At 48.7% G+C, this 26,490-nt stretch overlaps 2 protein-coding genes across 3 annotated transcripts in view; one reads left to right on the plus strand and one right to left on the minus strand.

The window, feature by feature from the left end:
• The window catches only part of LOC135906841 (sodium-coupled monocarboxylate transporter 1-like), a 100,702-nt gene that overhangs the window by 41,286 nt on the left and 32,926 nt on the right, over nt 1-26,490 (minus strand). The gene's annotated exons all lie outside the window — the stretch shown is intronic.
• On the plus strand, nt 6,302-7,954 carry LOC139060320 (uncharacterized; the record flags this gene model as incomplete). Its single annotated transcript, XM_070539424.1, has 1 exon — nt 6,302-7,954. A coding segment is annotated over exon 1 (1,653 nt), but the record flags the coding sequence as incomplete, so codon positions are not given.

Consider the following 26,490-nt stretch of genomic DNA (forward strand, 5'->3'; position numbering starts at 1 on the left):
GATTGCCGCATGGGTTTCCTTAAACTAACCTGAACATGAATATCACTTCGCAACCACTCCTATGACGCATTGTGGTTCAGAATACGTTGTGTCTTTACCTTTCATTTTTACTTTGCCACGCTTAGCGGCCTCTCAAAGATATTTATTTCTAGGAATCTGCAATAGGGCATATTCAATGCATTTGTAGTCAGAAATAACTTACGGAATTTTTCTATTACCCTGGCGTTAAAAAAAGTCGTGTAGATCGACTGATAGCCACTAGTTGTACACCACAAAACGTTTCTGCTTCCAATGAAGAAACGAAAATTTATTTTTTACAAGAGCACTCATGAGCTACGTTTGTGGACACGCTGCAGTGGCCGACAGAGTGCTAACACACTTAAACGCTTCCGTTTCTCGTTCTCCGTACAACCCGGTGGGCCCGGGCGCGAGCGCCTTTCGGGCGCTGAGGGAGAGGGTTTTCAACCACACCTCCCATTCGCGGAACGCCGCTGTCCCAACGCTTCCGAACTGAAGTACCACGGGGGGAACCGTCTTCATTTCCATTTACAAAGGTAGTCACGCGTGTGTGTTCATAGCATTTGCACATTAGGCTCAACTGGCAGAGCAGTGCGGCGCAGTTTCATTCCTTAAGTTTTTCTACTCCTCACTACATCTGCCTAGAAACACGCCCAACGATAAACTGTTACAGATGGGCCTGAGCAACACCTTCGAAGAACTCGCGGAAGCGCAGCTCGTTGCACAGATCGCCAGGCTCCAGCAGACTGCCACCGGCCGCAAGCTCCTAAAAAGAATAGGGCATAACACAGACGGACTAGATGATCGGGCTGCTAGCATCCCAGACAGCGTTCGCCAGACACTGGAGGTTAGCCCCCTACCGAGAAACATGGACCCGAATCTCCACGCCGCCAGAAGGCAGGCACGAGCAGATTTCGTGGAACGAAACCTAGCCGCACTAGAAAACACCGTATACACAGACGCGGCCGTATACCCATGGGACCGCAACACTAGAATGTTTAGAGTCGCGGCAGCAGTGGTAAACCACACGGGAGAACCAATTAGCTGCGCGACCCTGAGAAACTGCGCTGTAACGGAGGGGGAGGAAGTCGCCGTAGCTGTAGCGGCGGCTGAAGGTTACCGCAGGAACAAATCTCTGATAATTCTAACGGACTCCAAAGCAACATGCAGGAACTACACACAAGGCAGAGTTAGTAAGGAAGCACTGAGAATCCTCCTCAAAACAGAGCCTCCTAACAAAAAGATAAAACATAGGATTTTCTGGATACCGGCACACACCGATATAGAGCGCAACTCAAGGGTGGACCGCCTAGTTCGCGAACTCACGCACCGAGCAGGGCAGTCGGAAACCCTAGAGGCCCCCTTAACGGTGGAGCCGACGTATGCAGAAATACTTAACCATTACAGAGGAAGGAGACTTAAATACGCCCCACCCCACACATCGCTCACACAACATGAGGCAGTAAGCTGGCGAAGACTGCAAGCAGGTACGTTCTTCAACCTGCACACATTACACAAAATGTTCCCTACCCAGTACAGGGATACATGTCCGTGGTGCGGAACAACCCCCCCGTTATATCACATCACGTGGGAATGCAAGCGTAATTTCGCATTCCATAAAGTAAATAACCCAAGTGCGGAACAATGGGAGGGTCTGCTCACCAGCAGCGAGCTCTCAGCCCAACGGGCAATTGTGCAGCACGCCTGCGAAGCAGCAAGACTCAGCGGTGCCCTGGAATAGGGGCGCCGACCTTGTGAAGCGGCCAGGACTCAAAACATGAAGACACCGGCCCACCGCCAATCTCTCTGAGATATAGAGAATTAAAGTTTTTCCATTTCCACTCCTCAGCTCCTATTGGAATTACTCTCACCATGCAGGAAAAAAAATTTTCAATACAACCAATGTTCTATGTCACTGCGAAAATATGGAAAAAAGGTGTTTCCATCTATAAATGTATATGGTCCAACTGCAGCGTTGACGCAGCCTTTAGGGCACGCCTCTGAAGATTTTGCCTAAATTAGATTTTTTTTTTGCCTGCCTTCCTTCTAATAGCCCAGTGTCATTCAGTTAGCTGAATGTCCCAGTCTTGTTGTGAGACTAAGGTACCTGCGTAGCCAGGAAGCAATGCACTTTCTGCGCGATTGACTGTGTACAGGCCCCGATGGGAGAGAGCGAAGTTGGTCGCAGGGAAAAGTTGGGGGGGAGCGGGTTGGAAAAAAGATCGGTTGGCAACGTGTTTTTTTTTTTCTGTAGGCTGGCGTGATTAAAATTTGCTGGGCGTGGAAATGACTACGCAGCGGTTTTTCCACGCTGGCTTTCACCAAACAGGGACATAGTACCAGGGCTATATCTCCCATAAACCGCGTTCTTTAACGACGTTTTTATTACCTCCTCGAAAGCAATAATAGGCAAAATATTGACATGGGTCATAAAGGGTACAGTAGGAAACACTAAAGCAGCAAAAAAGTGCATCACACGCAAACCTAATTTATTGCCGCGTCCTCTTACTTACGGCATCTGCAAAAAAAGAAAAAAATGCTGCCTGTCGACTTTTCATACACATGGGTCTTTCTCGTGAGTAGTTGCGCTCGTTAAATGTAGTTAACTCTCCGCAGAAAAGCAAAACGAAATGCATTTTCATGACAGGTACACGGGTATAAAGACACGCAAGCAACCAGAACAGCCGTAAAGAAGTGAACAAGCGTGTTGTGCGTTTTGCCATGACGGAGCCGAAGGCAGTCGAAACGGCAGCAGTCACTTTCAGTTCCATACACGTTTAGCGAGCTATAAAAGGCGGGCAACCCGCCATGGTTGCTCAGTGGCTATGGTTTTGGGCTGAGCACGAGGTCGCGGGATCAAATCCCGGCCACGGCGGCCGCATTTCGATGGGGGCGAAATGCTAAAACACCCGTGTACTTGGATTTAGGTGCACATTAAAGAACCCCAGGTGGTCGAAATTTCCGGAGGCCTCCACTATGGCGTGCCTCATAATCAGAAAGTGGTTTTGGCACGTAAAACTGCATAACATAAAAGGCGGGCACCATGTTGCCAACTGCCTCGCCCCGGGATGGGCTGTTGCGCTGCAACGACACATTGTCAAATGGAAGTTCCGCATCTCTCGAGAGAATATCATAGAACCGGGAAACCTACCGCCCATAGGTACGAATTTTCGCACTGGCCGTCTCGGTCGAGTTCATTGTTGTAAAGCAGACAGGTATAGCTGATCTTCGAAACCAATGCATACACCACATTTACCTCATGCCTGAAGACGCAGAAACAATTCATGAGGCTTCTCCTTCGGCTTTCCTCTACGAAAGCCGCGATTTGTCAAACGACGACTTTTTTTGAGAATATGCTCAGAATTGGGAAATGTTCCGGCGTGGTACGGAGCGAATCGAGAGAAGAAGTGACGAAAACCAAATGTGGCGGAATTCGAACGTGGTGGCGCTCGATTCCACTGAATGCAGTACGTCCCCCCCCCCCCCCCCCACGACAATAACGGAAGGTATAGAGCATCAGCTCGGACGATTTAGGAGTCCAATAAGCTTCGTTTTGCTACAGATTTACGCTCGACTAAGCCATCTGTTTATGAGCAGCTATGTCTGGTTTTTGCGTATACACAGTTCGATTCACATAGAGTCTATTGTAGCGGAGGAATTACAGCTGGTGCAGTATCGCCAGTTTGCAAGTACACACAGTCGGCGAGGGGAACTTACCACAAGTTTGGCCCAGCAGCCTGTCGTTTGCGTCATCGTGCTTGAACGCAAAGCAGCTGGAGTAGTGCCACTCGACAGATTTACATGAGCAATACAGCATGGTTTGAAACATACATAAAGGGAGCCGGCGAATCATTTTTAACTGCATAGACTAAAGAACTCTCGAGAACAAGCCCCTGTTGATATCCTTTCGATGGTTAGCGTATAGAATTGGCGCGAAATAATGCTTCCAATTTTTTTTTTTTGGTCGCGCGCCTCGAGTACATCGAGCTACTATAGCACCTGGAAGAAATCCCTAAATTTGCAAGATCACAAACTGTCTTCGAAAAACTTGAGGCAATTCTAAAAGAGGATCAGCTTAAGAAACGGAGGAGCGCTTTACGGGTTCAGTTGACGCTGTAGCTTTTGAATGTATGATGCGTTCTTGCGGCGATTCTCAGCAGCTATTGAAATTTGACACTTGATTAAAAAGTGCAATTTATTCTCGCCAGATTTCAGGGCTGGAGGAGACATTTAAATAGTGAAATAATTGTAAATCAACCCTCATAATTCCTATAATTTGTTAATTACCGCCTTTTCAATAACTTCAGCGAGCGTATTACAATCTTCAACTACGACAGCCAATGCTGGAGGCCATGGCTGCTCAGAAGGAGTCCCAAACCCATCCCTTCTTTTGAAGCGTTTGCCCTTCAGTGAGCGAATAAATCTACGGGGTACCACCACTATAGCCCTTTCGCACAGTGCTGAAAGAAAGCTTTGCGTCCTATTACCCGGAAGGCCAATCCAGCGCACGGAATGGTCCTCAGCTAGTTGTTGTTTATTTGTTATGTATGAAATTATGGAAATTTGCCGTCACACCGAAGAGCCCTCTATCTCATAATTGTAGGTAACAGCAAAAGCACACTCAACTACAGAACAATATTAGTGTAAACAATAGAATTGCGAGTAATCGGAAACCTTTAGGGGGGCGTTTCTTTTCATTGTTTCATGCCGCACAAAGAAATATGGCCTCAAAGCGTTGGAAAAAATTATCATCCGCTGCCCTATGAGCAAGAAAAAAACTCAAACTAGAGATAAAAAAACAAAACAATAGAACTGCTCAAAAGGCATCAGTGATAAACTGGATGGTTGCCACGCACGGACACTACAGTTTTATTTGCTAACGCTCATTATAGTGTGATGACGATTATGAAAATTCAGGCTGTTGCGTGCAAGCAGAAACAGCCTATCAGATATTGGGCAGAAGTTCGCCGCACAGCATTGATGTTACTGCCATCTACGACAGCGCACGCTCAATACAATTATGCACTGAAAAAGCCCAATGCACTTTGAGATGACGAATCAGAGCGCGCCATAAAGATATAAGCACGCGCCATCCTCGGCTATCAGTTGTGGCCACTGGCCAATAAGCCGCAGCAGCGCGTCCGCCCGGGCGGCGCAGGTGAACATAGTTAGGCTAGCAACACTGCTGCACCTCTATCGTAGAAGTTTCGTCTGAAGTCGTCACATACATACATACATACATACATACATATATATATATATATATATATATATATAAACACATATACATTATATGTATATATATATATATATATATATATATATATGTGTATATATATATATATATATATATATATATATATATATATATATATATATATATATATATCGTATGAAGCCAACAAACACTGACACCAAGGACAACATAGGGGAAATTGCTTGTGCTTAATAAATGAAATAAAGAAACGATAAATTAATGGAAATTAAAGTGGATGAAAAAACAACTTGCCGCAGGTGGGAACCGAACCCACAACATTCGCGTTTCGCGTGCGATTCTCTACCAATTGAGCTACCGCGGCACTGTTTCCCCCTCCACTTTCTTGGGTATTTATGTGTACTAGTAGAACCCTGGGAGTGTTAGCCAGCGCCACCACTCACAGACCTTGGCGGCGGACATGGAACGCCCTTTTTGCCGCAGGCGTCACGAGAACATGATCTTTTTGGGTGAGGGCAACTGGTCAATAAACCCCACACGTGCTACATGCAGGCATCAATGTTGCCGGATTCGAGACCCTCGTTACGTAATAAACGAGAAGAGAGGGGGTTAACCGAGGGTCCCGGTTTTTATTAATCATATCATAATAAGCGAAGAAACACTGACACCAAGGACAACACAGGGGAAATTACTTGTGCTTAATATGGCACGGAAACCTGACGACGAAGAAGCGCTCGTCCCTAGTCAGAGATCGGCTCCATGATTGCTAGCCAATTACGCAGTGCTAATTACCTCGAACCAAAGTTTTGTTTGCACCAATGTGTCCGTGAATGCGAGCGGCATCGACCGATACCAGCTCACCCCAGAGGTGCGTTTTTCTTTGCCACATTTCGTGACTGCTTCCACTGCCGCCGTGCGGAGGATTGCTAGGTTTAGGCGTGTTCCGCGGACACTAGGCCCAACAACACCGTGGCACCGACAGCTGCCTGCCGTAAATCCCGGCGGCTGCCGCTCGTCAGCTCCGAGATGGAGGCACCCTCTAAAACAACAATGATCGTGGACAATGACATGTGCGTTCAAGTTCAGGGAACAGAGATATCACCCGATGAATACCACAGCGACGCCGGATGGACGCTCGCGGGGGAACGCATGTCGAGGCTGCGCCAGCGGACCCCCGCCAGCGGCAAGTCCGACGGACCCGGCGGGAGTCAAACAAGCACGAGGTCAAAATTCTACAAGAACGACAGAGCCTCGGCCATCAAGGCAGCCCGCATGCCAGCCATGCCACTAGAAGAAACCAAGATAGTTGTCAGACCCAGAAGGGGACTGGACATCGTCAAGACTGGCACCACCACCGTCGCTGCGGCCATACTCGCTGCGGCCAAGATCACGAGCGAGCAAAGCGCCGCGGACACCATCTGCCCCAACACACAACAGAACATCATGGTCGTAAGTACACCGAACGAAGACAACGCGGCAAGGTACGCTAAAATCCAGCAAATATCTATTCAAGGCAAACCCTACGAGGTCAGCGCATATCGCACGGCACCTCACGACACCGTGAAGGGCGTCATCAGAGGCATCCCCATCGACGCGAGCGCCGAAGAGCTAGATAGAAACATCGTCAACGAGATGAACCCGCTAGCAGTGGCCGCAAAAAGGATTGGAAGCACGACCACTACGATTGGGGTGTTCCAGGGACCCAAGGTACCGAACTTCGTCCGATACGGAGTCACCCTGATAGCGTGCCAGCTCTACAAGAAAAAGATCGATGTCTGCCAGCAGTGCGGCCGAGTGGGACACCGCAAGGACGTGTGCCCGACCCCCACAATCAAGACGCGCCTGGCCTGCGGACTCGAGAACCCTACAGAAGACCATTGCTGTACCCCAAAATGTAAGTTGTGCGGAGACGAACACCCGACCGGAGACCGAACATGCAAGGCGAAATACAAGATCCCTTACGTAGTGCGCAAACGACAACGGGAGCGCCGGCAGGCCGAACGCCAGCTGCTGTCGGAGAGCGATTTCCCGCCACTCGACAAGCCGCCAGCTGCGCGAAAGTCAAGGACCCCTTCGGAAAACCGCGGGCCCGAATCCAGAGACAGCAGCTGCTGCAAGAGAAGCCTCAGCAGGAAAACGTCACCATCACGTGAGCGAGTGAGCTGGGTCGACGCAGCGAAAGGAAACAACATAAGGAACGCGAAGAAAATCACTGAAACCACGAAGAAAGAAGATATGAATAAGGTCCGGGAGGCAAATGAGCTCCTAAGACAAGAAAACGCGGCGTTGCGAGCGACCATCAACAACCTCACGAAAGAGATCGCCGAGATCCGTCAGTTGCTGCTATGCAACAACGAGCCTCTACAGAAACCCACGCCAAGCACAAGCAAGACCGAGGAAACGACAACGAACATCCAGGAGAAAGCCGTAGAGGAACCGGCACCGAAGAAGCGAGCCATCGAGGCCATGCGCACGCAAACAGAAAACGATCGCATCGACAGCCTTGAAGCGAAATTCGAAGCGGCATTCAGCAAACTCGAACAGCTAATCACGACAAACATCGCAGCAGTGACAGCACTGAAACAAACAATGGAGACCTACCAAGCCGAGAACATGAACAGATTCGCATACATCGAAAGGAACCTACAGCCGATGGTAAGCCACCCGACGTTTGCGCCCCTCTTCGTGCAACATCCACCCAACCAGGGAGCCCCGTACACGCCAACGCAATCATGGCCGCCAACGCAACACCAGCAGCAGCAGGTGTAACCGCGTGGCAGTGGAACTGTCCTGGTTTCACAAGGAAGAAGGCAGTCATCCAACAGCACATCGTACATGCCGCGCGCAAACCAGACGTTATACTACTACAAGAAACACTAACCGACGCACCATCCCTCCCCGGCTACAGAGTGCACAAGGGACCGCCCGACAGCAGAGGGCTTTGCACCCTGGTCAGGAAGGGACTCACGTTCGTCGAACACGAGCTGCACAGCAATATCAAGATCGAGCACACACTCACCGAAATCATCCCGGGCATGAAGAGAAAAGGAAGCATATTTCTGCTCAATGTCTACAGCAACCCATCGCAGAGTAAACAGAGATTCAAGACATTACTGCACAGAGCCAGCACCGCAGCGGGCCGCATCACGTTGATCACGTGCGGAGACTTCAGCGCGACGAACCCTGCCTGGGGCTACAACAAGTACACAGCAAAGGGCCGCGACCTGTACCAAGACGCCACGGAACTCGACTTCACCCTCATCACGGACCTGACCCATCCGATGAGAATTGGTAACTCCGTGCCTCGGGACACCACTCCGGACCTCCCGTTCGTCAAGAACGACATCCGGGGCGCGATCACCTGGAAAAACACGGGGACCGACCTAGGTAGCGACCACACCATCGTTGAAATCGGCATACCGGAACACAACGACACCAGCATCAAAACACACAGATGGATAGACTGGGATGCATTTCGAGACGCCAGAAGCCAGAAGAGCGACGGTAACGCCGAGATCAAAGACATCGACTCGTGGATGGCCGAAATCACCAAGAGCGTACGCGACACGACTAAAGAGATTGAAAAGGGCGCGGAGATCGACAAAGTAGACAGCCGGCTTGCGCATCTCATCGAAGCGAAACAGTCGATACTCAATCGCTGGAAGAGACAACGTCTTAACCGCAGACTGAGAAAAAAGGTGGCGGAGCTGAACCGAGCGATCGAGGATCACTGCCGCGCTCTCTGCACGCAACAGTGGAACGAGATCTGCAACGCGGCAGACCGGCAGACGCACAGCGGGAAGACGTGGAACCTGCTGCGGCACCTGCTTGACGAAACCAAGACCAAGTCACACCAAAGGGACAGACTCGACAGGCTCATACAACAGGCGGTCTCAGCACACGGCGTCGACGAAGTCACCAGGCGCATTAATGACAAATACCTGCCGACTACACCTACCAAACAGCACGCGCCGTACAGCGGCCTACCTAACGCGAAGCTCGATCATGACATCGACGTCGAGGAGGTACGCGCGGCCCTGCACGACCTCAACAGCCGGTCGGCAGCCGGCCCGGACCTCGTCACGAACAAGGCTCTCAAGAATCTCGATGACGGCTCGATTGAAAAGCTCGCAAAATACTACTACAAGTGCTGGAGAGCGGGCGCGCTGCCAAAGCTGTGGAAGACAGCCAAGACCATCCTGATCCCCAAGCCGGGGAAGCCGCCGGACACGGATAACCTCCGGCCCATCTCGCTCACGCCCTGCGTAAGCAAGGTGCTGGAGCACGTCCTGCTCAACAGGTGGCAAGACTACCTGGAACGAGAAGGGCTGTACCCGGCCACTTTGATCGGCTTCAGACAGCACCTCAGCACGCAGGACGCGATGCTGCAGCTCAAACACCAAATCATTGATGATGGCGGCAGCACCCGCGTCAACAAAGCAATCCTAGGGCTCGACCTGCAGAGCGCCTTCGATAAGGTGAAACACTCGGCGATTCTGTCCCAAGTCTCCAAGCTCAACATGGGCGAAAGATCCTATAACTATATCAAGGACTTCCTCACGGACAGGACCGTCGAGCTATGAGCAGGCGACCTACAGACTCAAGAGAAGAAGCTCGGGAGCACCGGCACACCGCAGGGACCGGTCATTTCGCCGATGCTGTTCAACCTAGTAATGATCGGAGTGGCCGAGAAGCTCGGGCACATCGAAGACGTCAGGCACACCATCTACGTGGACGATATCACGTTATGGGTAACCGGTGGCAGCGACGCCCACATCGAGGGTGCGCTGCAAGCCGCCATCGACGCAATAGAAGACCAGCTGGAAGGCACCGGACTGAGGTGTTCGCCGAGCAAATCGGAGCTTCTCATACTCTCACCAACCAAAAACAGCAGAGGCAAGACCAGACAACGCGAAAACGAAAAAAATCAGAATCGTCACCAAATCCGGCAACGTGATCCCCGAGGTCGGCAAAATTAGGATCCTAGGCATGGTCATCGAAAAGCACGGAAGAAACGGCGAAACTATCACCCGTGTCAGGGCAAAAGCAGCCAACGCGACTCGACTCCTAAAACGAGTCACTTCCCGAAAGGCTGGCATGAGAGAGGAGAGCCTACTTAGGCTCGTCCAATTCTTCATCATCAGCCACGTCGCGTACGTTGCAGCCTACCACAGGTGGCTGCAACACGAGCGAAACAAAATCAACGTGCTCATCAGAAGAGAGTACAAGACGGCGCTGGGCCTGTTCGAGTCCATGAGCACGTACCGCTTGTTACAACTCGGATCACACAATACGCTCGAAGAAATAGCCGAAGCGCAACGGACTTCTCAACTGGAGCGGCTGTCCATGACCAAAGCCGGGAGGAAGATACTGGATGATCTGGGAATTAGACGCTCGAACGAGGTGGAGATGAAGCTCCCCGTCCCCGAAGAGGTCCAACGCCAGACCAGAATCGACCCCATGCCTAAGAACATGAATCCCGAGTTCAACAAGGGAAGAAGAGCGGCGAGGGCCAAGGCTCTCGTTGACCAGCATGCCAACGACGAACACGGGCGGTACGTGGACGCGGCCGAATACCAACGGAACGCCTTCGCAGCGGTCGTCATAGAGGCGTCAACCGGCGCCACGAGGACGGCAGCGAGCGTGAGAAGCGCTGGAGCGGAACAAGCGGAGGAGGTAGCCATCGCCCTGGCCATCTCCGACGCAGAGTGCCACACGGTGCTGAGTGACTCAAGACAGGCGGTGCGAAACTCCGCCAAAGGCCAAATCTGCAGGGAGCCTGAGCGCTTACTGCGAGCGGTCAAACTAAAGGAACTAAAAGTACGACTCAAGTGGTTCCCGGCGCACGCGGGCGACGCATCGGGGCGCAATGAGAACCATAATGAGACGGCACACGCAGCGGCGCGAGCGCTAACCAACCGCGCCCCGGCGACAGACCGTCCGACGTGGTTCAGAACCAAGGACCGCATGACAGATTACAGGGAAATCACGAAGGCCTACCGCCTGGCTCGCAGGACTCTCCCACGCCCGCACCCGAGACTGAGTCGAGCGGAGGCGGTAGTACTGAGACAGCTCCAGACCGGATCACTACCGAGCCCGAGACTGATTAATCGTATGTACCCCGAGACATATCCGACAGATATGTGCAGAGTCTACCGCAGGGAGACTGCAAACTACACGCACATATTGTGGGACTGCGTCAAATATCCAGAAGCCTCAAAATCAAGAACACTCCCACCACGGCTCGAGGCAGCCGCGAAGAGCTACGACCGAGACGATCAGCTCTGGGCCGTCCAGCAGGTCCTCGAGGCGCTCGAAAGGCACGGACCCAGCGAGCCGGCTACGGCGAGCGGAGACCCGCACCGAGTAACGGCGACTTTGAGGATGACGTAGGCCCTCGTCGGGGCGCGCGCGCGCCCAACTGCAGGCATAAATAAAGTTGTCTCCAATCCAATCCAATGTGCTTAATAAGTGAAATGAAGAAACGATAAATTAATGGAAATTAAAGTGGATGAAAAGACAACTTGCCGCAGGTGGGAACCGAGCCCACGACCTTCGCATTTCGCGTGCGATGCTCTACCAAGTATATATATATATATATATATATATATATATATATATATATATATATATATATATATATATATATATATATTTATATATATATCGCCGAGCAAATCGTGGATTATGTAGAATATAAAAAAAAGAGAATATATGTATTGTATTAAATGATCCTCATTGCAGCGGCGGGCATGGAAAGCAACCTAATCTTGCGAATAGTTTAAGCTTCGTGAATACGCTTTTTTGTACAATGTTTTCTTACGCCAAAATTTCTGCGTAAGTTTGCTTGGTGTGGAATTCCGCCCCAGCTTCTTTGGGGCTTTTGCTGGGGCTCACGGTCCTTCCTTTCTTTTAGTTGAACATGCCTTGAAGAGTGACCTGTGTTAAGTTTTCAGTGCATATACTGTTCATGAGGGCATTATGTTATTTGAATATAGGGAGGCTCTGTCAATTCATACACTTGCTGGCGCTTACAGCACAATATATATATATCGTGCTGTAAGCACAGAACTTATATTCTGTCTCAATATCACAGTTTCGTTCGATTCCAGAAAGTCGCAATCAAAGTGCATTGCGGATCCACACACCACGGCCGCTTGAGCCAAATGCGGTGACGCGCTTACCTTTGCGAATGTGGCGTATATTGTGACAGCTCTGTGTACGAAAAGGGGTTGGGGAGCAGGCTCCGAATCAATTTTGACCACCAGGGGTCTTTACCGTACCCCCACTATGCAGGACATGGGCGTTTTCACTTTTCGCCCCCATCTAAATGCGGCGCTGCGACCGAGATTTGATCCCATGACATCGTGCTTAGCAATGCAATGTCATAGCCGCTAAGCCACCGCGGCGGGTCATGTGTCAAAACATGCGCGCTAAAGTAAACATAAAATTGAATGCACGGCAACTATACTACCGCGTCATTCGAACGTGTGTTCAGATTGAAGGACGAGATGATTGCAGGAAAACATGTATTAATATGAACACTGATCAGCCTTGTTCCAGCCATATGACATAACAAAGAGAACATGTCTGCCTGCCTTTTTTTTTAATATTCAATGCTTTGAAACCACCAGCGATGGATGGATGGATGCGAAACTTTAATATAAACCACCAGCGATAATGATTTTTTTATCGTGACGGCTTATTTACTGTAAGCTTAAATTAAAGAGCTAGTTTTCACCGGAGGGTAATCAAGACATGTAGTCAGAAAAAGTGTCAGCGTAAGCTAGAACTGTTTTTAAGACCAGCTGCCGACCAATCGCAATATTAAACGAATCATTAGCAAAATCGGCCAATAAATGGTAAAGAATGCACGAATGAAAAGCGCTTTGAGACTTCAGCCTGCGCGCGAGCAGCTCCTGGCGGTCTCTGCTGCTGTCCCGGCAAGTTTCAACGCATTCAAAACGACAGAATTGATTCCTTCATCCTGCTTTTACACCTAAATTGTTTGTTCTCATACACCCTCCTTGACGTCACGCCCCCGATTCAGCAACCCTACCGTTCGCTGTTAGCAAAACATTTAATAAAAGAAAGGCAAGACAGGCCTTTACCTGCCGTGGTTAATCACTCAGTATTTCACGGCACTGTGGATTTCTTTCCCTACCGCAGCGGCTGTCCTTTCGATGGGATCGGAATACAAAAATCATCGTTTGCAGCGCATATATGTGTGTATATACATATATATACATACATATATATATATATATATATATATATATATATATATATATATATATATAATTGATACACATATATATATACTTTGGCTGGAAGGTAATGGAACCCGGGCCTGTATTAAAAAAACTTGGCCTTCCTAGGTACTATTTGCCATTCGTCTTCCGCCTGCGCTGGTAATATGTCCAACAGCAGGACTGGCTAGAATTTTTCTCTGAGAAACAGTGGTAGCGTAAGAGGTATATTTTTTTTAAAGTACGTACCTGAGTTGGTCGACGCGCAGACCCGTACAACCAACAAGGCGTATCTCCTCTTAGCACGTTAGCTTGCTTCGGCCGTTAAGCAACCTAATTTACACTCAGGTCCATTCGATTCGCCCTCCGCTTAGTGATCCTGTTCCCGCCAGCTCAGTGCCAGTTCCTGCTAGTCCGGTATCGGCGCGGCGCCTCTTGTAAGAACGCCGCACAGCCCCTCTGACGAGTGCAAGAAATGCCGGGAGCTTGCCCTGCACGACGCCTGCAGTGGGTGAAACGAACGGCGCCGTGCGGATGCCCCCCCGTTAAAACTGGCGAAACGAATCGCGAAATTCGGAACCTCGTGAAATATACTCGCGGACAAGCTTCCGTGGCAATGTAAATAAAGCTGCGGAGGCAAAGCGCACACAAGCGACACTGCTCGATCTGTGAACACTGGAGCCCCACGTTTCGATTCACGTTAGCATATGCTGGGAAAGATACGCCGTAAACGTCTTATTCACGGCAGCCAAATAAGACATAACACACCCAGTGAGTGTTGAATTTGACTTATTTCGCAACTTCTTACTTCCGCGATTGCGCAAATGCGAAACCGCCGCAGGTGGAAGGTGCGCGGATTCAGCAATCGATAGCGCTGTCAAACGCAGCCAGACTACTTGTCGGGGTAACACATGGACTGAAGTTGGAGCCTTCATTGCCCCAGAAAGTTGTCCGCGAGTATATGGTTCAGAAACTGCAGGCGGATCGAATGAACCCCCCTTTTTAACTGCTGGAAGGAACGGGATTATACTGCTCCTATACGATACTGGCATACGCAAAGCTGTCCCAAGTATCGATTTCATTGGTATAGTGTGAGAAAGCACGCGACTATCGTATACGAATACCACCAAAAACCACCAGCGGAGGTGGACTCCTCACCTTGTTTGAACCCGGTACAGCAGCCGAAAGCTCGAAGCACGCTTCCGTTTATCAACAAAGAAGACAAGAACCCCACAGACCCCGTACAAGGTAAACTCGCGGAAGAGTCCGCATGCGTTCCCGCTTATATATGCGGCTTCCCGTCACCGTTTTCCACTCGTCTGCGTTTTTCTTCTTTTTTTCTGTCTCTTGCTTTTCTTATCTAGAGTTCCAGGAACGAAATGGTGCGGAGAGTTCTGCTGACCGCATACGCAACTGCATAGATGACGGTGACACATGAACATCGGCCAGCAGGGAGGAATGGTAATGAGGCAAGAAGCAGACGGCCAATGGAGAAAGTGGAGGAGGGCTCGGGGACGATTTAGGGAGAACAGCGGAGAGAAGTTGACAGGGGCTGTTTACAATATTTGCAGTATATGCTGTATTTATAAAAAAACCGCGAACGAGCGTGGCCTTGACATCTGTCTCCTTTTCCAGAGCCTCTTCTGGCAATGAAACGCCGCGCGAACACAGCACCATAGCAGCCTAATTACGACACTTACACACTCGCCTTCGCAACCCCTACAAACGCCCGATTCATCGATGGTATGTCACGAACGAGCCAATCTTGCCCAAGCATGGCCTGAAGCTACGATCCACAGTGGTCGTTTATCTCAAAAGGGTACGCAGACAGAAAACGTTCACCTTGCTTTTCTTCCTTCGGAATTAGCTACCGAGTCCGCGACAATATGGCGCCAGAATTCTTCGACGGTGAGACAAATAATTAGTTGAATCCTGCTTCAATGCGATCAGTTCGAAACGCGCGCCAAAAGCAGCGCGGTTGTCTGGAGTACAGGGCGCGTTAACGAGCTCGCTCTTGCAGTGGTAGTTGCCACGGGCTCACTCACCGAGTCGTTTTGATGTCCACCGGTGTTTTTCGTAGGAATCCCGATGTATTTTGCGAGACTTTAGAAAAAAGAAGGCAATCGCAGGGCCTCACAGGGTTTCGAACTCCGGACCTGTGATGTCTCTCGTGTGGAGCGCACGCAGCCGTTCGCGTTTCTGACGGCGTTGGTAAACGCAGTCATTCGTCGAAATGCTCCAGCCACCAGAGTGCGTACATCCTTGTTTTATTGCAAATAGCTTTCTTCGGCTTTCGTGCGCGTTTTTTCCGCAGGTGGTATTTTGCCTCCGCAATGCCGGAGCGCTCTCGACAGAGGTCTCCTCTCCCGCCATCCTCCCTCCCTCTCCCACTCTGATGGCTGGAAGACAGTCGTTTTTCAGGCAGCCGCTCGCACCGCTGAAGATAACGCTCATACAGAATACCGGTCTTAAATAGCTGCCTATACTATCGCTGCAGATGTATTGGTTGTCGGCTCTGTTTTCCGGTGAAATAGGCAACATAACAACAAGCGGTATACCTAAATATGCTCACTGCGACTTCTTTTTAAAAAGCCGATAGCTTTCTGCAAGCTTTGCCCTTCGCCTTGACGCATGGCCCTTCGCTTCACCAGTCCTCCATCGCTTCATCATCGGTACAATCATCACAATTATCAGCAGCAGCTGCAGCCAGAGAGCCCGCTCCAGGACGGAGGCCTCTCCCTGCGAGCTCCGGTTACCCCTCTCGTGATCTAGCTGATTGCAGCTTTATCACTTATTTATATAAAAAACAACCGGTATAATGCGCTGAACTTCGCTTTCCTAGGTGCTATAAAAGGCCTCCAAAATGAGTCCTAACTCAAGAAGATTTCTACGAAGCATGACAACGCCGTGTCGATTAAGAACACAGGATATATGGCCTCGAACGCGAACGTCCGTGTTCGCATATTCGCTTGCATTAAGAATTACCTTCGGTGGTTATTGCAGCTTTTGTTTTTCGTCTTATGGAGTCGGGAGGAAGCGCGGCATCAAGGGGAAACAGTTCAATGAAGTGAGTCAGGTACAAGAAGCGTCAGGCGGAAGACCTTCGAAACGAGCAAGAATTGTCGTGACCGCGCTATGTTCGCGTACCTAGACTGGGCACCATTCTCCGCCACGTGGTACTAACATGCCTCTTCGTTATTACTTGGGCTGCTCCTGCAGCATTCATCAGTCTCAGCTTCGGCGGTCACATAGCTTGGTTCAGAAATAATATACCATTTTTTCTTTCTGGGTATCTCGTGTACGTGTATACACACACACACACACACACACACACACACACACACACACACACACACACACATATATATATATATATATATATATATATGTGCACTGGTCGAAAACGACGTATGAAGAGGAAGCTCAAGGTAGGGGCTGACTACGCTTCCCCTATTCCAATAAAAAGGGGTCGACGCGCCCCACCTCCTCTGGAAGCGCTGCTGCACAAGAAGACCTCCCAAGAAGGCACGTTCCTAGAGGACTGATATCATCTACTGACCCGAATGGCCTGCGGGCTGGCGTTCACGGCCCCCACTTTTTGACACCCCCTCTCTTATATCATTTATTCCGGCCTGGATTTCCTGATGCAGGAGATGGAAGACCAACCTAAGCCCGAAGGCCAGTATTTCGTTTATTTATTTTTCTTTCTCTTTTGCTCTTGTGTTCTTTATTTTTTTTTGTTTTTTTTATTAAATACCTTTTTACCCCCACTTATTCAAGCACTTGTAAAACGACGCAGTAAGATATGCAAGAGCACCGACTCCAGCACTCACAGGTACGCTTGCTCTGCGCCCTTACGGATTCAACGAATGCCTCTCAGCGGGAACATCACGCCGCCGTGCTCTCGACCTCTGCTGGCGTCCCTCTCCTGCAAGGGGCCTCTTCGCGCTAGTACTTCTCCGTTCCTCTCCTCCGGGCTGCTAGCACAGATTTCAAAGCACCACGCGCTGCCGAAATTTGGATAACAAACCATGGCTTTTAACCTAGGCGAAGGGTGGCCGCGTAGCGGAGGCAAGCAGCCGAAGAGGAGGAGGAATAAACTTTTATTTTGGAAGCAGTATTCCGGGATAAGCCCTGGTTCTACTCTCAGTGGGAGGTCTCCTCATTCCAGGAACCCTCTGGCCTTCGCTGCTACCTTGGCCCTGGCCGACAAATTTTTTTATGCTTAAGTTGCACAATATCGAATTTTGTTCCTTGTTTATTTTTGCTCTTTATTTTTGTTTTTGTTTTGTTGTACTCGTTACCTCCAGTGAGGCCATGTGTAGAAGGCACAACAAGAACAACGACAAGAAAATAAGGAAGCTGCGTGTCAGTCTTTGAATTGAATTGAATTGAATTGAATTGAATTTTATTCTCCTTGAAACAAAAACACAAGGAAGGAGCAGCCACAAAAAGCTACTGAGATTAGTAGCTTGACGAGGTGGCTGCCCCTTTACACAGCAGCAGCAGCAGCAGCAGTAGTTATGAAACAATTTTCGTGCAAATGACTGCTTTCATACATATGCACGGACAATGATTGCACAATGGAACATAACAACGGAACATAAGCATTTTGCAAAATACAAAAGAAAACTTCACATTAATGAGCAAAATATACGAAAACATAAATAAATGCATCATAGTTCACAGGAACTGATCTCGCATTGTTTTTTTAGACAACTGTGACACATCTACAGATTTGTTGGCAAAATTATTGAGCAGAGCTGGGAGAGTAAAAGTGATCGATTGTTTCGCATAGTTGTTTTGAGGTGTAGGTATGTGCCAAATATTATGGTGACGCGTAGGGTATACGGCAATATTTTCTCTTAATTCTGAAATCTCGCTGTAAAAAGAGTTGTTCTTTTTTGTGGCCGAACAGTATGTCTGGAGTAAACGATAATTATAAAAATCATGGATATTTAAAACCTTAAACCGTTTAAAGAGTTGCTGCGTGTGAGAATCATATAGTCTGATAGCAATAGCTCGCTGTGCATTCCTTGGTCGTGTGGCAAGAGTTTATAACTTAAATAGATTGTTTTTATTTGATAGCGGCTTGTCTCAAACGACTGTAATACGACCCGCAACTTGTGGTGGTAAGCTGTTTTGTTTTAGCCGTGGTTTTAGACTTCAGTTGGCGCACGTGAGATTTTCCCGTGTTTCGTTGAACTCACAGGTGACTCGTCGTCGCACATGTGATGGCTTTAACCTAAGTTCGTCTGATGATGGATTATCAAAGTGATGAACTGTTTCGTTCTCGGATGACGGTGCGGGTATGGCGAAAGAAACTAAAGCTAGGGTTGTTCAGTGAGTATACTCTATGGCTCTATAGAGCACGAGTCTGCCCTAAAGATGATCCGATGTTCCTGAGAACTAAGCTGCGAAGCGCACTTTAGATGTTCACGAGTGTTTTCCAAAAGGCCAACTCATAATATAGTGGTATCCTTGAAATGTACATAGGATACGTGAACTTCATGTCCTAATATGTAGTTGAAAGAATCGTGATATCGTTATTCGTTCACGGAGTTACAGAGCTCAAGCCTTGGTACATTACTGTTCCTATGTTAATGTTCTTGTTTTGTTTTGTTTTTTAAATCTTGAATGTTTCAAAAAATTTTGTAAGACATTGATGGCCTAAATAAGAAACACGATTCACTCAGTCCCCAGACTTAAACTTCCTTCTTTTAAATGCAACAAACTTAAATAAATTCGGTTCGCTGTTGTTCAATCTTCTTCTTACGGAACAAGACTTATTGGGATAAGGTCATCAAAGTACACCACGCCCATAAATATATAGGCACAAAGATGAACGCGCATTGCCGAGAAAGTTATAATTTCATCTGTGTTTCTTTTTTCCTGCACTGTACCAAACATCGTGCAGAGGTTAATAGCCCTGGCTGCGCTCACAAGCAATCGTCAGACGAACTACAGAAAAGGACATGCGCCATGTATTAGGACCTAAAGAGAAAGAAATGATTTCTTCGGTACGAGGAAATTAACCTTCCGCAGTATCAGGAACGCCACTCTTACCCCGATAAGGCTCATGGATTGGAAGCCAGAAAAAGCGCAATATCAAAAGACGGGTGGCGACGCCAATTTGAACTTACCGCACCATCTCGCTGTGACGTCACGAATTTTGGCAGCGTCTTCTCGGGCCTAGATAATCAATTTGCGGTGAAGGTAGACTACATTGTACTCTAAAGAAGCCATGGCTTCAACATAGTGATTTTCAGAAACGTTTGCTCAGCCAACACGGCCTAAATACGAAAAAAGATAGTCATGGGAAAGATTGTTTCAAAACGTTCCTATTACAAAGCGAAACGCCTGTAAGACGAGTGCCCCTGAGCGCTGACCTTCCTTCTGTCGTCCGTCTCACCGCTGCTACTGTCACCCTTAATCACGTAATCACTAATTGCCCTTAATATTGCACGACTTCAGTTTCAATAAGGGGAACATCTTAATGTTGTTTCGCTAGGGGTTCAACCAACTAAATCCAACATATCTGCGAAAATTTCCGCTTATCCGGTGGAAGTTACTCAGTACGAGATTAAGACTTTAGCAATAGTCACAACATTGTCGGGCGCTCCCACGCCAGAGACGTCGGTTGCTTCCCCGGTTTCTCGAAAAGAAACCGGGGAAGAACGGTTATGTGCAGAACCATTGAGGAACCAACGTTGGCGGCTCTTGCGCTTCTCATGCGGCGCGGTAAAAGGGCACGAGCATTTCCGTTGTATGTCCTCGGCCAGGGCATAGATGAGTCACGCATTGCAAGCGGACGTTAGCTCGTTTGATTCGACTACGCGGTCAACGGCTTGAACAGCACTGCTGCACATTCATGCGGGTAAATATTTAAATTAAATTAAATTAAGTTCTGGTCTTTTACGTACTACGATACGATTGTGAGGCACGCCGCAGTGGGAGACCCCAGGTCAATTTTTGACTGCCTCTGGTTTTTTAACGTGCGCCCATTGCTCGGCACACCCGTGTTTTCGCATTACACGGGTGTTAATTCTACTCGCATAGGCGCAAATACTCGCGAAAATATAAACTCGACGCAAAGAAGATAAATAGGTGGCGGTCGCAAACTTTTCTAGACTTAGAGAATCCTGTCTCGATAGGTCACAAGAAGTTGTGGAAGCCGGTGTTCTAACGTTTGTAGCCCATATGTTGTTCGAAATGTTTTAATTTCCCACATATCCTTATTTCTTGTGTTGTAGTTTTGTTCACGCCTTCTCAGGCCTGAAAGAGTTTGAATAAAAGATGTTTTAAGTAAATGTTCTTGTTTAAGTGTTCGGCTGAGGCCATAGTCATAGATTTTTGTTACTGGAACTATTTTGTGTTCTAAAAATAGTTCTCTTGTATGATGCAACCTCGGTAATTTCTTAACAATCCACATTGCTTTTTTTTATAATACAAGTAATTTGTTCAGGTTTGCCTGTGTTGTAGCTCCCCGGATAAGGCTGCAATAGTTAATAGTTGGTATTTGAAATCACAGAAGCCATACACCACTTGACTAAGAAAGGACATGAAATAATTTTTCAGCGGCTGCCAAGTCACTGTGGCATCATCGGCAATGAACGTGCTGATAAAGCTGCTCGTTCATCTCATGCAGAAAACAACCGCCTATCCATCCCGCTGTCTAGGACAGATGCTGCAAGGATGCTTCGCCTGCTTGCACGCCAATGCACTACATCAGAGTGGAATGAACCACATTTTATGCACGCCCATTTATACCCCCCGGATCTGATCTTCTTAATTCGCCTTTCATCAAGACGTCTACGAAGAGACGCGAATATTTTGTGTAAATTATGGCTAGGCGTCGCGTTTACCAATGCCTACGTGTTCCGCATAGGGATGGCCGACACCACAGCCGATGGCGATTGCGACGGTGAGGAAACAATTCGTTATGTTCTTTGTCGGTGCCCCCAGTACAGTGTGCAGAGACAACCACTTTCTGTCGTGCTGAACCAGTTGGACGACCAGACTCTGTTGAAAGAAATAATCCTGAAACATCGACGCGACTGAAGATCTTATCAGAAGGCCGTGGGAGCTCTACAGCGCTCCTTGAGGTCGACCGCCCTCTGTGAACGCCTGGCATTGGAACGCCCTTTTTTGTTACCCGCTTCCTTTTTTCCTCTTTTTTTTCTTTTTACCTCTTGCTCTTTGTCGTCTTTACAACCCCTATATCCCCCTCAGTACCAGGTAGCAAACTAGAAACTCGCCTCTGGTTACCCTCCCTGCCTTTCCTCTCTCTCTCTCGCTCTCTCTCTCTCTCTTTCTCCAACCCTTGATATAGATTACTCGATGAGGCGACCATTACTGCTGCGAGATATCAAAACCTTCAATTGAATAAGTAATGTAATTACGCTAATTAACTATTACTCAATTATTTTAGGCCACATATTTCAATCTAAGAATTATAGCTGCTGAGATCGCACGGCGCATCCACTTGGAGCGAATTCTCTGGACAGCGCCAGTTCCGAGATAATAATTTTCATAGTGTCCATCAAAATGCATTCGCGTTTCAGTTACCTTTGTGCTTCAATGCATAAAACAGCCGTTTCTCAGAAAAGTAAGTGAAACGCCAATACATTTCGTCGGACACTTTGAAAATTAATATCTTGGAACTGGTGCTGTCCAGAGAATTCGTTCCAAGTGGATGCGCCGTGCGAACTCAGTACCTATAATTCGTAGATTAAAATATGTGGCCTCTATTAATGAATTAAAAAGGTAATTAGCGTAATTGCGTTAGCTCATGGAGTAATTTTGAACAAGGGTTAGAATTGTATTATTTGCCATAGACAACTAATCTTTAACAACTTTGGTGCAGCTAAAAAAAAAACACCTGGTATGTTACTGTGCTCGCAGGGCACAGCACATAAATTCTCCCAGTTCGCCACCAAAAGAAGCTTATGTGTATACTAAAGTGAAAGCCTGTTCTGAAGCTTATGCTAAAACGCATACAGATATAACTTCACTCAAAAGGGACCACAGATATGGTCTCCTTAGCTTTCCACAAGGAAAACCTTCTTTGTATTCTCAAGAAGACGCATATCGTTAGGCTAATGCAAAAGCCAATACCCACAAGGCACCACGCGAAAATCTCCTTAGTTTTCCTCGAGAAAGAACTTGCCGGTATTACCGAATGAGTGCGCATTGTGAAGATAATGCTGTAGCGCACCTCGTATTGACTTCCTCATGTATTTCTGATGACTCATGAGGAGATACTTTGGAGCTCATCAGAAATTCAGAAACAATTTTCATTCCAATTACGATTTCTTCCTCCCTGTATCTACACTAGACGCTTAATATGTTTGTTTGCTATTCCACAACAGCGCACCTTATACAACGACAGATCTTGCACGCAACCATATCCGCAGCTATATAACCTGTACCTCCTCTCAGCCCTGTCACAATATGCGAACAGCGTTTTCTCCACTTCTCGTTTTGCCGTTCGAGCATGCGTGCGGACAAACACCTGCTAACCGCCTTGTGCATCATCACAAGCGAAAAGAATAAGAAGACACATTTTATTTTTTATTTTTTTTTTACACCCGGCCCCTCCCTGGCTGTATGAGCTTGCTAGGGGACGGGTAAATGCCATAATAGCAGCTTCCAATGCGCTGAGTTCACCAATTTGGTCGGAAGTCTTTTCACGCGGGGACATTATAGACGTCATTCGCCAGGCATAGCGGCTTTCCTCATAGCCAAGCGTACTGACTCCTTCGTTTGGCCAGCTTTGCGTAATTTCTGCGTTTAGAGTGCAGGCCACCTTGTCTACATCGCCCGCTCCTCCAGGAAAATGAATGGAGAAATAGCAGCCCAAACGTTCCCATCCATGTTTTTTTCTTTTCGTGGTTTGTCCCACCACAGCTGTAGGTACGCATATGCATTAAAGCTTCGCCTTGTCAGTGGGATGCTTGAAGCGGAGTTGTGCACGTGGATGACCATGTTTGGAGAAATTGCTACTTTAACGAATTCCACGAAAAACAAATTAATAGAGAGACTCAATCTGAGTCATCAGTTTAATAGCACTTCCCTATAAACAGACCTAGCTGTAGTCGACTCAGGAATATTTGGGTGAATAACATTGGCTGTCTTCCAAAGTTCTACAACATCCTGAAGCCCCGGTCATAATAGTCTTCGCACAATAACATAGAGAGAAAAGAAGAGAGAAAATGATCGCTAATGCGCACACACCTTTGTCACGTTCACCCGGCTGCCTGTGAGGCCACAAAATGATCTATGTAGCTCTAATCGCTAAAGTTCTCGGAACACGCGATCCGTAAACAAATCATTTTTCATCACGGACAGTGCATTCTCCAGATGCGTCAGCTTAGCGCGTAAGAGTTAGACCTCCACACTGCACCTCAGTACACCAGTTTCAGTAGCGAGGATGCGGGCTCTGAAAACTTTGGCAGTCAGCTGTATGCATGAGCTGCGAAATATACAACGGACTTTAAGAGGAGGAGGAGCTGCGGCTGTGCGAGTCACCAACCGGCAGTTGAACTGCCATGGTTGTGCACATCTTGGATTTGTCAGCACGGTGACCACAACGCGGCGTAGGTTTTCATTTTCTTGCGCGACGTAATATACAGCAGCGCATGTAAATTATGTGTACGCACATTTACTCTACTCAACATCAGTGTAAGGTCGTACGTGCAAATTTACGTGTACGCCTATTATGGGCTTCTAACACCGGCTCCTTGCAAGCGACGCTACACAGGCATCGCTAACAGCCATCGACGAATTCCCGCTTCCTGCACATGTGGGAAGCGTGCGAAAGCATCACGCGCAGGTGGCAGCGCCAACGTCTCAACAACCAATTGCGGCCGCGCATAGAGAAGCTCGATCGGGAGATAGAGGCTCACACCTTCACATTGGAAGGTCAGCAGTGGGGCCAGGTCTGCGACTGAACGGCCTGCTGGGCTGCAAGAATACATGGCACCTGCTTCGATACCTGCTGGATCCCGGCAACACCAAGTCGGCGGCACGCAAGAAGCTGACGCAACTAATACACCAATACCCTGGCACCGACGAGGAGCTGCTGGCGGAGCTCGCCAGCCAGTACCTTAACGCCTCGCGACAGAGCGACACGCGCATGCCACACTACGTCTGAGCTCCCAGTAAACAGCTGGACGTTGACATTTCGGAGGCAGAGGTCCGCGCTGCGCGGCACAAGCTGCGCACAACGTAAGCTCCGGGCCCCGATGGGGTTACAACCACGCTTAGACACATGACACATGCTCTAAGCCGATGACATCACGCTCTGGACGTTTGAAGGGTCGGGTGGCACAGTTGAAGAAACGCTCCAACATGCCACCGACATCGTCGTGCAACACGTGAACGCAGCAAGACTAGAGTGCTCCCAACACTAGTCGGAAATCCTCCTGATCCGGCCGCCTAACCGAAGCAAGGACAAGTCACCTCCACGTTCCGTCACGACACGGATAAACCAGCAGCCAGTAACCCACGTCGAGCACATGCGAGTACTGGGCATGATACTACAGCAGAACCGGCGGAACGGCATCGCCGTTGACTGGCTCCACATGACGGTGAACCAGACCGCGAGACTACTACACAGAGTGAGCGTGCGTAACCAAGGCGTGAAGGAGAAGAACCTGCTCCAACTAGTCCAGACTTTTGTCGTCAGCCGTCTCATCTATGCACTACCACACCTACAGTTACAGAAGACAGAACGAGCTCACCTTGACTGCATTATACGACACGCATACAAGGAAGCCCTCAGCTTACGAAGATCACATCGACCGAGAAAATTCTTCAACTGCGAGTTTACAACACCATCGACGAATTCATTGAAGTCCACCGCACATCACAGGTAGCAAGACGGGCCCCTTGATCCTCGCTGAAAGGGGCACAGAGCATCCCCGACAGGCAGTGACACCGCCAACATCCCACCAGACATAAGGGCAATGTTTGTCATCAAATCGCTGCCCAAAAACACACTCGCCGGCCACCACGATGGCAGAAGAAGAGCTTTCAAAAGATGAAGCGCCACCATTGACAGCACACTAAGAAGGAACAAAGAAAGGACAAGGTGCTTGAAGAAGAAGAGCGAGGGCCCAGGCCCTACGCAAGACGTACGGGACCACTCCGCCATGGCGTACGTCGCCGCAGCCCATTACTCTGGTCGGGCCCACACCTACGCCATTTGTGCCATTCCAGGCTCAGGACTCAAGGCACAGACAGCTTCGAGCCCTCTACGCGCTGCGACTCCTGCTGAAGCAGAGGAGGCCGCCATTGCGTTGGCCGTGGCCTCAACAGACGTCTCTATAGTTATGAGCGACTCCAAAACTGCCATAACAAACTTTGTGCGAGGTATACTGGAACAGACCACACTAAAGCTCCTACAGTCCCTATACAACAGAGAAGAACCACGCTCAATAAAGTTGATATGGGTCCCGGCTAACGCGGAGAATCCAGGGAACGAAGCGGCTGACCAACATGCTCGAGGATTTCATCAGCCGAGCAGAGGGCCGGCTGGAACCGGAGACCTCAAACGAAGTCCTGCACTCATATCATGACATAACCCAATATTACCGTCTTACACGACACACTAGGCCCGGATCACACAGTAAACTAAACAACCATGAGAAGATCACCTGGTGCAAGTTACAGATACACTGATACCCGAACTCCTACGTAAACTCGCACATTAACCCAGACAGAGTAGGTCCGTAGTGTCACCTGTGCGGCGAGCTAGATACGCTCAGTCACATCCTCTGGGACTGTGAGGAAGAGCCCCTTAGCCCGATCTCCTGACCTCTTCATCACCTTCATCGTGGGAAAAAGTGCTGCTTAGCTACAGCCCTGACGTGCAACTCCAAGCCCTGGAGCTAGCCGAAAAGTTCGCCGTCACGCATCGCCTGGCGGCCATCTGGCCTTCCTGACGAGCCCATGATTTAGCTCCCCACTTTGACGAATGAAGTCGTCGTCTCTCTCTCCCTTTCT

Source organism: Dermacentor albipictus, chromosome 5, assembly GCF_038994185.2.
Source record: "Dermacentor albipictus isolate Rhodes 1998 colony chromosome 5, USDA_Dalb.pri_finalv2, whole genome shotgun sequence".
Classification (NCBI taxonomy): domain Eukaryota; kingdom Metazoa; phylum Arthropoda; class Arachnida; order Ixodida; family Ixodidae; genus Dermacentor; species Dermacentor albipictus.